Source organism: Anabrus simplex, chromosome 8, assembly GCF_040414725.1.
Source record: "Anabrus simplex isolate iqAnaSimp1 chromosome 8, ASM4041472v1, whole genome shotgun sequence".
Taxonomy (NCBI): domain Eukaryota; kingdom Metazoa; phylum Arthropoda; class Insecta; order Orthoptera; family Tettigoniidae; genus Anabrus; species Anabrus simplex.
In genome coordinates this window covers 11,829,549-11,842,997 of record NC_090272.1, presented here as the reverse complement: position 1 = coordinate 11,842,997, position 13,449 = coordinate 11,829,549, and the positions used below count along the sequence as shown (strand labels likewise).

The 13,449-nt window shown below is 39.2% G+C and overlaps 1 protein-coding gene across 20 annotated transcripts in view; it reads right to left on the bottom strand.

Moving 5' to 3' along the window:
• Positions 1-13,449, bottom strand: part of LOC136879195 (modifier of mdg4) — a 617,535-nt gene that overhangs the window by 451,702 nt on the left and 152,384 nt on the right. The window contains exon 7 of one of the 20 annotated variants that reach the window (XM_067152985.2): positions 7,628-7,755. The exons of the other annotated variants lie outside the window; for them this stretch is intronic. Coding sequence (XP_067009086.2) covers positions 7,706-7,755 — 50 coding nt within the window. The 3' untranslated portion in view covers positions 7,628-7,705. Of the gene's footprint in view, positions 1-7,627; positions 7,756-13,449 lie in introns of those variants that run through there. 20 annotated transcript variants of the gene reach the window in all.

Here is a 13,449-nt window from a genome sequence, read left to right as displayed (position 1 = left end):
CATTCTCACTACTTTCACGTTAGTTACTTCTAACTTATAAGATGCCCTCAGTCCATCCAGCTTTCACTCCCGTAAAGCATGGTCTGAAAACAGACCGATGTAAGGACAGTTTCCTCTGGGAGCTGACTTCCTTCTTACACAACACTGTTGATCGCAACTGCGAGCTCACTGCATTAGCTTTACGACACGTTGATTCATTCTCACTTACTATATTACCATCCTGGGAGAACACCCATCCTAAATACTTGAAATTATCGACCTCTTCCAGCTTTGTATCACCAATCTGACATTCCATTCTGTTGAATTTCTTACCTACTGACAACAATTTAGTCTTCGAAGGCTAATTTTCACACCATACTCATTGCACCTATTTTAAGATTTCCAATGAAGGATCTTCAGAAATTACAAATACAAAGAGGATCTAGAGCAGTTTGGCCTTATACTAGAGAGATGTCTACAATCATTTTACTCCTTCATTACAACATTACAGGAATAAATATTAAATATTACATTATTTTGTTCAGAAGAAACAGCAGCATGGTCTATAATGCAGCCTACTGTGGCCGAGATCTGGCAAGTAGGAAAAGTTAAATCAGAAAATGTTGAGAAATAAAAAGGCATTTTGCTTATGTGAAGGAGATGAGCCATGTCTCAGAACACTCTTGTGTACAAAATGGCATAATGTAAACTAAACTTACGGCATTTATGAACATGTATGTCAGAAAGTAATGCTGTTGATTACGAAAAGTAAAAATACTGCAAGAATAATTCATTTCTTTCATTTTTGAAACACCTGTATGATTCATTTCTTCTAATTCTTCAAGATATGTTCTCCATAATATGTCCATGACAAAAGGATAAAACAAGTGTAGAAAAATAAGTCAGTAATATTCTGCATTGGTAATTTGATGTTTTACTTTCTTCAGCTTATCCCAGTTACTCGTTTTGGTTTTGGCCAGGGGTTAAGGCAGTATCATGTGAATTTTGAGATGAAAATCTCAACCCAGAATTGATCGAACCTCAACTCTCTGGGCAGGAAGCCAGCAGCTAAGCCACAGAGCTAATCTCAACCCCCAGTGTTCTTTTACTACTGATGATTAGAAAAAGAAAAAACATCAATATAAGTTACTGAATTTGCATGCATGGTACATGGTGTTATCATAATTTGAGGCCTATAGTTCTAGTGATTCACCACAAGTGCTTATTTCTAGAATCACGCTAATTTACAATTCTCTTCCCTACAAATTCTTGTTATGCACTACCTCACAGTTCTGACGTACTTCTTAGTCTGCCAATTTTAGTAATCTAGTCTCCTCAACCACTGCAAATTGCTTTAGAGAGAAATGGTTCTTTACAGTTACATATCTGTATCAATAACTATATACTTTTTTTTTTCTAGTTGCTTTTACGTCGCACCGACACAGATAGGTCTTATGGCGACGATGGGACAGAAAAGGCCTAGGAATGGGAAGGAAGCGGCCGTGGCCTTAATTACGGTACAGCCCCAGCATTTGCCTGGTGTGAAGATGTGAAACCACAAAAAACCATCTTCCAGGCTGCCAACAGTGGGGTCTGAACCTACTATCTCGTGAGCTCACAGCTGCTCGCTCTTAACCGCACGGCCAGCTCGCCCGGTATCAATAAAATTAAAAAGCTCTTAGACTGTGTTTAGTAGTGACTGCTGGTAAGAGATGACGGTCGCTATGCACCTTCTAGAAGAATTATAATGCTGACAGGAAAAGAACAATGAAATACCTCTGAATGAAAAGCTTGTAGGTCTTATCATTTCTTCTGAAAGGGTATTTACAGGATAGTTTCAATAGCAGAAACACAAAAACTTCCACAAGTCGTAATTAGCAATAAGCAATGGCAACCAAACGTAAAGCATATTACACACTAAGAACAAAAGTTTTTCATTGTTAGAATAATAATTTTTAAAAAGCACAATGTGTTAAGCCATCATAATACTCATCTAAATGCCCTGTAGGAGAGCAATTCACCCACCATCGAATTCACAAGTGAATTAATGTTACAAATATATTTTTATTAAACATTCTCATTTCATTAAAATTCTTTATTATTCATATTTGTACAGCATGATGAGATGAAGAATATTCCAATTTTGGAAGATACATGGTATTAGATATAGGTTTCTTAAGAACGCATACATAGGCCTACAGTTGAATCACATTTTTATAACAACCTGCTAAAAGTGGCAACTGCAGCACGTAGCCCACGATGTAAGCTGGTGAAGCAGGTATATAATGTGACCAACAGGCTGGCTTTATACATTGAACTTTCTGCTATCATGGTTAAGGGAAGTGATAACACAAGAGTTGCAAAGAGGGATGATCATCGGCTTTTGGGCCATAAGGGGAGCAGCATTTTGGAAACAACAATGTTTGTGAACTGTTCACGTGCCTCTGTGGTAAAGGTGTACTGATGAATGGCACCACTGTTGTGGAAACTGTAGAGCTCCACGCACTACCATGTCCAAGGTGAACATGGACCACAATGGTGCGTGAAGGCCAACCTACAGACTACAGTGGAACAGCTAACCATCCAAATGAACAGGGGGGGGGGGCATCCAGAGCAGTTTCTATCACAACAGTTCGGCAAACCCTTCTATGAGTAGATGGAGGGTGACTGTACCCATACGAACACAGGTTCAACAACAAAAAATATAATTTGCTCAACGGTATGGTGACTGGACCGCTGCTAATTGGCGACAGTAACCCTATTAACTCTTTGCCGTCCCGAACGCTCCAGAGCACTCAAATATTATCATCCACCTGCCGTGCTAAATGCTCCAAAGTGCTCGTCACACTCGCATTCGTTAGAAGTGTGTTGAGTGATATATTGAAGGGTCTTGTGAAACCACACTCTATTCCCTTGACTCAGCAAGCTGTCAGGACTTTGTTGACAGCATTTCCTGTGTGCATTTCCCAAGCAGACCTTTATAAACATCGTCTTTTAGTTAGATATTATTCTTGTTGAAGTTCACACCATGTCGTATAATCGCGGAGTTGAGTCGAAAAGTATGAAATAATGCAAAATTGAAGATATGTTAGAAGTTTGTGGAGATAATGAGCTTTCTAGTTGTGTTCCAGAATTGTATTCTGATGATTATAGTAGCAGTAGTAGTGATGATGGTTCCAAGAATCATGAGTGTGAACAAATATTGTGTGAAGATCGAGGGACAGGGCTACAAAGAATTTTTTTTTTTTTTTGCAAGTTGCTTTACGTCGCACCGACACAGATAGGTCTTATTGCGACGATGGGACAGGAAAGGGCTAGGAGTTGGAAGGAAGCGACCGCGGCCTTAATTAAGGTACAGCCCCAGCATTTGCCTGGTGTGAAAATGGGAAACCATGGAAAACCGTCTTCGGGGCTGCCGATAGTGGAGTTCAAACCCACTATCTCTCGAATACTGGATACTGGTCACACTCAAGCTACTGCAGCTATCGAGCTCAGTCACATATAAGTCTTATGGCAACGATGGGATAGGAAAGGCCTAGGAGTTGGATGGAAGCAGCTGTGGCCTTAATCAAGGTTCAGCCTGGTGTGAAAATGGGGAACCACGGAAAACCATATTCAGGGCTGCCGACAGTGGGATTCGAACCCACTATCTCCCGGATGCAACAAAGAAATGTTACTAGTGATATCTGGAGTCACAATATTCATTTTGATGAACTGCAAATATGGGAAAACAACGCCAGTCCAAATCACAAATTACCTTCCAGGAGTGCAGAAAAAATACTTTTTAAAAATTATTTGTGGGATTGGAATTTTGTGAGCTAGTAGCAGAGCAGACGAATATTCATGCTGAATATTTACAAAGAAAAACTGGCACTACTGATACTACCTGACAAGACAATAACGCTGATGAAATAAGAGCGTATGCAGGAGTTCTAATTTATATAGGATTGGGTGTTTTACCTGAAACAGACGATTACTTCCTAGGAGACTTTTGCGTATGCCCATTAGTAAGGCAGGCAATGACACTGAAACCGTTTAGGAAACTTGGGCAATATTTACATCTAAGGAGCTATGTAAACAGGCCACCACCACAAGGTGAACATTACAATATTCTGTACAAAGCAAGACCAGCTCTGCAACTTACAGAAAAATTCGGAATTTTGTACGCACCAGGCCGGGAACTCGCAGTAGATGAAGCTATGATACATTTCAAGGGAAGATTTATCTTGAGACAGTACCTCCCAGGGAAACACACCAAATAGGGTATCAAAGCATGAGGTATTGCTGACAGTGGAAATGGCTACCTTCTGAAATGTGAGATTTACAAGGGGAAGAAAGAAACACTAGACCAGAATTTATTAGTAGGAAAAGCGGGTGGTTTTACACCTGACAGAGTCATACTGAGGAAAGTGGCATCACGTTTACTTTGATAACTTTTTCAGTTCTGAAAAACTGATGAAATTATTGCTAACCCATTAACACCTATAGTTGTGTGACGAGGGTTAAGGGAAAGGGTTGGCCTGATCAGTTTAGGAAACCTGCAGTTGAAACTCAAGCAGAGAGAACGTAGGAAAATGCAAAATGAGGGTGTAATAGCAACGGTCTGGCAAGATAAACGTACTGTTGTTAAGCTGTCAACAAATTCAGATTCTGTGCATGATGGTAAAGTGAAACAAAAATCTGGTAAAGGCAATGACGAAATAGAAATTGCGTGTTCTCATGCTAACATAAATTACACAAAACATATGGGTGGCGTGGACATCAGTGATCAGAAAAGAGAATACTACAAGGTTGTGAGATTGTCTAAAAAATGGTGGAAAATTATTTTTCATTTTGTGATCAATGTGTGCATTGTGAACAGTTTCATTCTTTATGATATGACTAACTGACCAGCTCTCACAGCTCATGGGAAACAGACAGATGAACTTCCGGCGCAACTTGGTGCAACAGTTGATCGGGAACTTCACATCCTGCAAAAGTACAGGAAGGAAAAGAAGTTTACCCATCGGCTGCCCATCCCCTAAATTATTTCATTCTCTTGTGAAGATACCTGGCCGTGCCAAAGTATGTGCCTTGTGTTTACAACTGAAAAATAGGGCAGCTTCTTGAAGAGGCAAACAACATTCCAGTGTGAGCAGTGCGATCTACCACTGTGCAGGACGGGGTGTTTTTTTGGAATACATCAGGAGCGAAATGTGGATATTCAGAATTAGGGTGAGTATACATTTATATGCAATAATCATTTAGGAACAAAATGCCAAAGAAATTACATTTTTATCTTTATTCGTTTGACTTCTACTTATTTTCTTTTAAAGGGTAGGTTTATTCTGCTGTGCCTGTTGGGATTTTAAGGACTCTCTCGGAAAACATGGTAATTTACGACCGGGCATCCTTTAAATGGGGAACGGCAAAGGGTTAAACGAGTCACGGTTTCAGCTGGACAGAATGGATGGACACGCCAGCATGTTGGAAAACCAACACCCTGCAACGACTGCTGAACGAACACACAGCAGTATGGGCAGTGTTATGGTATGGAAAATATTCTCGTGGTATTCTCCAAGCAAGTCCCATCATCTGTGTGGAAGGCACTCCCCATCCTCGGCGATCAAGTCCACCCGTAGATGAAGATTGTCTTTCCTCAGGAGGATGGGATTTTCTAGCATGATAATGCACCTTGCCAAATGACTAATTCAAGACTTCTCTTTACCCAGCCCCCAAACAGCCCCAATCTCAATCCACCTGAACATCTCAGAGACCACTCAATCATCGAATTCACAGTCTGCCTCCAAATACCTGTGGAGACCTATCAGCATTATTTTGTCTGTCTGCCAGCACATCTAGCTGTTGTCTGTGCTACAAAGGACGGTTACTGTAGTTACTAACAGGAGGTCAAAATAATGTGATTCGAATGTATACAGTGCATCCACATAAAATTTATGGAGCAAAATTGCAATCAATCTGGACAAAATATATTTACAATCCCCAAATACACTACTTCAAGCTCCTGTTGTCTAATTCACCTCTCATTAGCTCCCTAACACACTGCAAAACACAGAGCAACAAGTTCCATCTTCAAAATATTCACTTATTAATTTACTGCAAAAGTATATCCTCATCCCTGAGGTATTTATTTTTCAAAAATAAAATGCTGCACTCAGGAAGCTTTGTGTGTACCACATGCAACATACTGCTCCAAGAAATCATGGAATACTGAATGAATTGGCACAATGTTGCCGATTTCTCCTCACAGAAGATATCTTTTACAGCACAAGTTTCTTCTAGAAAGACAGAAGACAGGAAAGGACGTCCTTGAATTTGTGGAAAGATGTATTATTATTATTATTATTATTATTATTATTATTATTATTATTATTATTATTATTATTATGACAACAAGGAAATAGGATATATAATAGACCCAACCATCATGTTTGAGCATCATAAAGGCCAAGTGGAATAAGTAGATGCTGAGAAAAGGAATACGATACAGATACTGATTCCTACAGGAAAACAATATCTACATTATCTGATGGCCTAGTAGGCATCAATTTTTGTACATGAGACAAAGTTGCTCATAGTGCACTGGCACTGCCTGTGGTTCTAAGTAGCCCATGCAGTAGCCTCCATTATATGCACTAGCCATGCATCTTGGTACGTGTGCTAGTTACCAACTGATAAGCCCAAATTGGCACACTGGGACGAAACACTGACAACCACGAATGAATTAGCTAGAAAACTTACAATGTCCAATAATGGACCATACAGAAATTGAGAGAAGGACCATTTACATCCTTACAAAAATAAATACCATCTACAAGAGACTGAAGTAACTGATGCTTGGAGCATGCGATATGGTACCAGCATTCATCATGAAGTTCTGGAAGCATTTGGCTCGCCAGAAATGGAATACCAGGCATTACTGGGAATTGTACAATCCCACCACTATACACAGCACGAGATAATGTATTTACAGAGCTAATGTAAGCCTATATTATAATAGTTCACTTTGTCCATAGCAGCAACCTATAAATTCAGGAATTCCACAATGAATAATACTAAATACTAGTGATAACAAGTCTGGCTCCCTGGCTGAATGGTCAGCATACTGAAGCATACTGGCCTTCACTTCAAACGACGTTGGGTTTGATTCCCGACTAGATCGGATATTTTAACATCTGATGGCTAATTCCTACTGCTTTCGACCAAAGTCCAAAACCCAATCAAAGATCATAGTACAACCTAACTTTAAGGTTAGATTTCTTATATATTTGCATGAAAATGGCAGAGAAGTTTAGCCTGTATATAACTTAACTATTGCTCTGTACACTGCTAACAACTACGATTCATTTGTTCCATATTAGAAGGGATATCTGTGCAATAATGCTAACATTCTGCAATGACAAGGCTGCACAAATACAGATTATATTTTTAAGCAGTATATGAAGGCAGCGATTCCAATGTTGATTTTTCATCCCAATGGTAAGCTACATATCACTGTTGCCCTAAAAGACAAGAAAACAAAGGATTCTGCTGTACATTCAGATAGGAAAGTAAGGGGTAGTAGACATTTATCTGTGGAACTTGTCCAAGGAACCCAAGACTCCATCCATATACTGTACTGATTTACTATATTGTCAAAAGCTTTTTTTTTTACTCTCTTACATTCGCTACATATTTACACTGGTAATAATAATAACAATAATAGCCCGCCTGGTGGCCGTGATCATTAGGGCGTCAAATCTATAGGTCTCACACCATGGTTAGCTGGTTCAAGTCCTGTTGGTCAAAAAATTTCACCATCAGAATGTTGGTTAGCAGAGTAGGTATACAATTTCTAATCACTAGATTGCGTGCCAAAAGCCTGGATTAAATTCCAAACCTCTCTGCAGTACTCGTATGTAGTGAGGGCATACATAAACCTTGAGCAGACCCCTTGGAGTTATTCGACAGGAGGAGGCTATGTGCCAGCACCGGGTTTCACCCTCTCCCTTCCTACTATCATATATCACGTCATTCATTTCATCTCATTAACTCATGTGATGATGTTGAAGTCACAAAGGCAAAATTTGCAACAAAGATTCATCTCAATTCCTACGCTGTCGTACGTACGATGCTGTAATTGGTGTAAAACCTTCAATTATTATGTTTAATATATTTTAATCATAGTTTATTTAATGCTAAATTATCTTTTATTAAGTGTTAAACATGACTAGTATATGGTTCCTCTGTAAATATGTAGTATAACTTTGTATAACCTCAAATACGTATTGTTTAACCTCAAATCTATAGAGTCGAAAGCAGTAGAAAATTCCATAATGTTCGTGTGTTAGACTTATTGTACTATATTTGGTATATATGAAAGGTTCTGGAAACTTACTGTAAGGTTTTATTATCCAGATACGCGTAGAGACATTATGAATGTTGTAGATATTTCCACGTACATTTTTAAATAAGGAAGGAAACTTCGAGTACCCATTCGACTAGCTGGTCGATCGATGTTTCGAGTGTGTTCCATTAGAGTGCTGTAAGAACTCTTCTAGAAATTATTCATTCTAGATGGTTGATCGAGTAGTATAAATATCGAGCTGTCAAGTCGGTGAGACAGTCTGAGTCGGAGTCAGAATATTGGACTCAAGTGAGTGAGTGAGGCGGGAAATTCAAGAGAGAGTATGTTATAGTGCGCGCGTCAGTGTTGTTGATATCTGTACTTGCCAGAATCGACTTCAGGGTACTTCGCTATTGAGTGTTGTTTATAGTGTCATTTGCTACTGTGTATAATTGTGTGTTGTGACGAACAGTGTAAATAAAGTAATTTAAGAAGGAAGTGAACGTGTTCTCGTGTGATATTTATTTACGTAAAATAAAATCGCAATGAAGAATTATAACCCAACCCCACAGACAAACGGGACAAGGGTTGGACATATTATTATGATTATTATTATCATTATGGTTATTATTATTAATTAAAAAATGATATTTGTTTTACATCCCACTAACTACTGTTACCGTTTTCCAAGATGCAAATTGAACTTTCACAGGATGCAAGTGGAAGTATAATTGGACTCCAAAGGGTTAAATACTGGTAGAGCCTCCATGGCTCAGGAGGCAGAGCGTCAGCCTCTCACCGCTGGGTTTCATGGTTCAAATCCTGGTCACTCCATGTGCTGGACAAAGCGGAGGCGGGACAGGTTTTTCTCCGGGTACTCCGGTTTTCTGTCATCTTTCATTCCAGCAACACACTCCATTATCATTTCATTTCACCTGTCAGTCAATAATCATTGCCCCAGAGGAGTGCGACAGGCCTCGGCAGCCGGCACAATTCCTGTCCTCGCCATCCCTGACCCGGTCAATGACTGGCTGACTAGGTTTTCATTTTCAGGGTTAAATACTGGTACACACTTGGCCATTTCAAGTCTGCATTTAAGAAGTGATTCTTTCAACAAATGAAAACTTCCAAGCATCTTAGTTCGTAATATTGGACTGTTGCAAAAATAACTACATTTAATATCACAAATGTTCCTTCATTAAACTACCCTCTGACTAGATCACTAACACTACTCATTGAGAAAGTAAAAGTAAGCTCCTGTTCTCGTCCCAAGAGGGTGCAGCTTTTTTCAGGCATACCCCCAATGGAGGTGAGCTGCAAGTACTATTTTGACTACATATCAGCATTCCTGCCAATCTTAAATTTCTGGCAGTACTGGGAATCAAACCCAGGCTAACAAAACCAACCATTACATTACGGAGGTGGACAATGAGTAAACAATCCATCAATACCGTAAGTCATATTTTAGGCTAGACTAATAGCAACAGTATAACTTGAGATTTAAGGCCCACTACCAAAGTTCATGATTTCTAAATTGTCATTCTTAGATATTTCATAATGTCTGAATAATTTTTTATTCCCTTCACTGTCCTAGTCGGGCTACCCTGCCAGCCCCAGTGTTCAGAAATACAGACCTTGATAACAAATCAGTTTTACTAAAAACTATACAACTTTCAGGAAATGTTCACAACTGTAGGGACCACCTACTGCAGAGTTTGATGAAAGGTTTTGAAGCAGTTATGCACATGCAGTAAAACATTGCTAAATTCCTTACACTCAGACCTGGTCTCCTCACACACACACTTTCTCCCTGATTTCAGCTGTTGGTGGTATATGTGCATGGACATGAACTGTAACGCTTCGCTTCTCTTAGGGCACGGGGCTGTCTGGAGAAGGCTAGCGTGAACTTATGAAGGAGCTGCCTTCCTTGATCAGACACATCTACCCTTCCCATCTTGCAGTAATAATCCAAGGCTTGTTTGTCTTTGTCAGGTGTTGCCAGAGATAAATCATGAGCATGGACACATCTCTTGTCTTTTCACCTTCACGTAAGATCATGACAAACTCCAGTTACTTCATCTTTGTCCTTGAACACGTCCTATACTTGGCTCGACAATAATACAGGCATTAAATCCCAGTTCATTGAATTAAGAAGAAAGAAGGTTGGGGCTGCTGTAATACCAGCCCTACAAAATTTTCTTCCACAATTCCTCATGTCATCACAATCAACCAGATCTTTTGGTGTAGCCAGCACCAGATATTTTTAAGCTGGCATTCCAGTATATACATTGAAATCTATGGGACACTCTCAGGCAATACCTACAGACTCACAATTTATTTAGCAGCTTTGTCTTTTATAAACTACAGACTTCTGGTACAGTTCATAAGGACAAATTGACACGAGTCCAACGACAATGTGGGTGGTGCTAAGAGTGGGCAAAACAATAGCCCTAGTGAACTAATGATAAGGAAGTTGGCTGAGGTCCTTCAGAGATGCTAGATGCAGGCTAACAATGGAGAAGTGGCCAAAATGATATGGAAGGATAAAGTGTGTGATGCTTTAACAAGAATTTTCTGTTGACCAACCTGGGGATGCGAGTCCATCAGATGGTCTTGGCTAAGAAAAGTACAGAGCAGGTATGGTGTGGGAGTCATCGAGTAAATTGCTCTGGGGACGACAGTGCACTGAGATAAACCTTGCTGGAGGCCAGAGGGTTGTGAAGTTGGATGAGTTAGGGAGTACAAAAATGTGAAAGCGGAAAACATTAGCCGGTGGCTCCAAGTACCCTACCCAGTGGCCTCCGCGATATGCACTGGTCGGGAATCAACATCTTTATCAGTGGAAAACTTTAACTTGAGTGTACTTATACTAGCTGTATGTAGTAGTTTTAATAAATTTAGTTAATAGTAAAATTTACCTCCTCTCTGAAAAGTCATTTTAGTTTTCTAATCGGCTTAACTATAAATACCCTCACAAAATGAATACATGGCCACTGAAGTACCTGGATGTTCCTATTCCCATTGAAACCTTGCTCCATCAAAAACAACATTTCATTATTGCTTGAACATAACTTTGCACTTTCCTGCCGTTAGAGATTCCAAAGTTGGACATTAACAGGTGCTCAGGTCTAGAGAAACATCCAGCCTTAATTTTTCTCCAGTCTCTTGTTTCAGCCATCTCCCCACTATAGTCTACTTGTCAACAATGATAACCATCCATTCTTATTCTATCCTCCACTGATGGAGGCTGCAATCCATGTTTTGTTTCTATGTGCACTCGGCCCACACGTCGCTGCTCTCCAGGTCCCCTTTCCTTTGCTCCTGTTAGCTATCTTACCTGAACAAGGAAGGTTCGTTTGTCTCTAGTTATATCATTCAACATTTCTTCCCAATTTCAACAATACGCAAGATGGCATTTCTAGTCATATTTGGCTACATGCCTGAGTATGCACTCGGGCTGACAGTGAAAGACTTAACCCATTGAACTACAATTTTTGTTGAAAATAAATATACATTGATTGCAATTTAATCTGACCTAAAAGAGATCACTTTTGCTACAGCAAGTTAACACACTGAAACACAGTCCACATTGTAACAATAGTTCAAAACAGTGTGGTAGATCTTAAAACACTCATATACATGCAGTGCCACCTTACACTTATCACATTCATAGCGGGATTCATCCCTGTTCTTTCCCTTGAGATTTTTTCCTCTGCAGTCATAGCAGACCTCGCAAGAAAAGCCACAGTGAAAAGATGAAGAGATTTTGGGAGAAGGAAAAGTCAACGACATCAGCTAAATAAGTTTAATTGCGCTCATTAGTTGGGCATAAGGAAATAATAATAATAATAATAATAATAATAATAATAATAATAATAATAATAATAATAATAATAATAATGAATACAAGACTGACAAACCAGATCAATACCTTCTTTCAGCAGAAGAAAAACTATGGGGCTTAGAGAACTGAACTCTGTGGTAGCAAGAAGATTACACCACATATTATTCGGTACATTGTCTGTTTGTGTACACGTTCAGTTTTCTAGGTTATGCACACGCCCACCTGCGTTCCCGCCTTCATTTTCTTCAATAATGTCATCTAATTCTTCGGAATTACTACTGCTAACGTCACTTGAAGGTAATTCAGTATCACTTTCATCGGAAAAACCGTCACTGACATCGCTTTCCTCCAAAAAACGTAATATTCGAGCTTCATCCGACTCGGCCATGACGTTGACTTTGCCTTCACTAAAGCTTTACGCGGCAATTTACTCGATCGTATTTAGACTCTTTGGCAGCGAAATACTTAGCTGAAGGGCAAAGATAGCTGAAATACGATTACCAACATCTCGTAGACATGTTGGGATTGCAAAGAAATATCGATATGTATCCTTGGAAACCTCAACAAAGCAATAAAGAGGGTGGACGGAAATTTCCGTCATTGCATTTATGGCAATCCACGGACAATGACAGAAATTTCCGTCATTGCAAGGCAATGGGTTAAAATATTTCAATCTACAGACTTGTTTTCTAGCAACAATTAGGTGAAGGATGCAGTCCCAAACTAAAATCCAATTGATCTGCGCTAACTTTTATAATTGTTGAGAATATTATTTGGATTGAATGTTTTTTAATTAGATTTTCTAGAACACAATCTTCTGAACTGACAATGTTTTGTTTGCTCTGAGGTTTCATTTTATTTTGTCACAAGCCCTAACCAGATATTTAGCAATTCAGAATGCCCTTCCTTCTCACATTTCTCTTTCTTACTACTACTTTCATATTCTTAAGGATATAATCCTAACACATTAGAGGACAGTAAAATCTTCACAATTATATAAAGCACCTGCATGAGCAGATTATCACAAAGAAACTCACTAAACTCATTGTGAAAGCAGTGAGTCTACAATGACATGACAATGCCTTACTCTTCCATTATCTATTTGAATTGGAACGCAACACGCTGCAATTACCAGCTAACACAATAATTCAAAGCTTGGACACAATAATAATGCCGCAGCATTTGTTTTTCTTTCTACTCGCACTGAAGTCAATACTGTAGTAACAAGTGCAAATTAAATGCCATGTAGTTAGTCTATGTATATTTCTCTTACAAAAGAAAGGAATGTATCAAAAAAGAA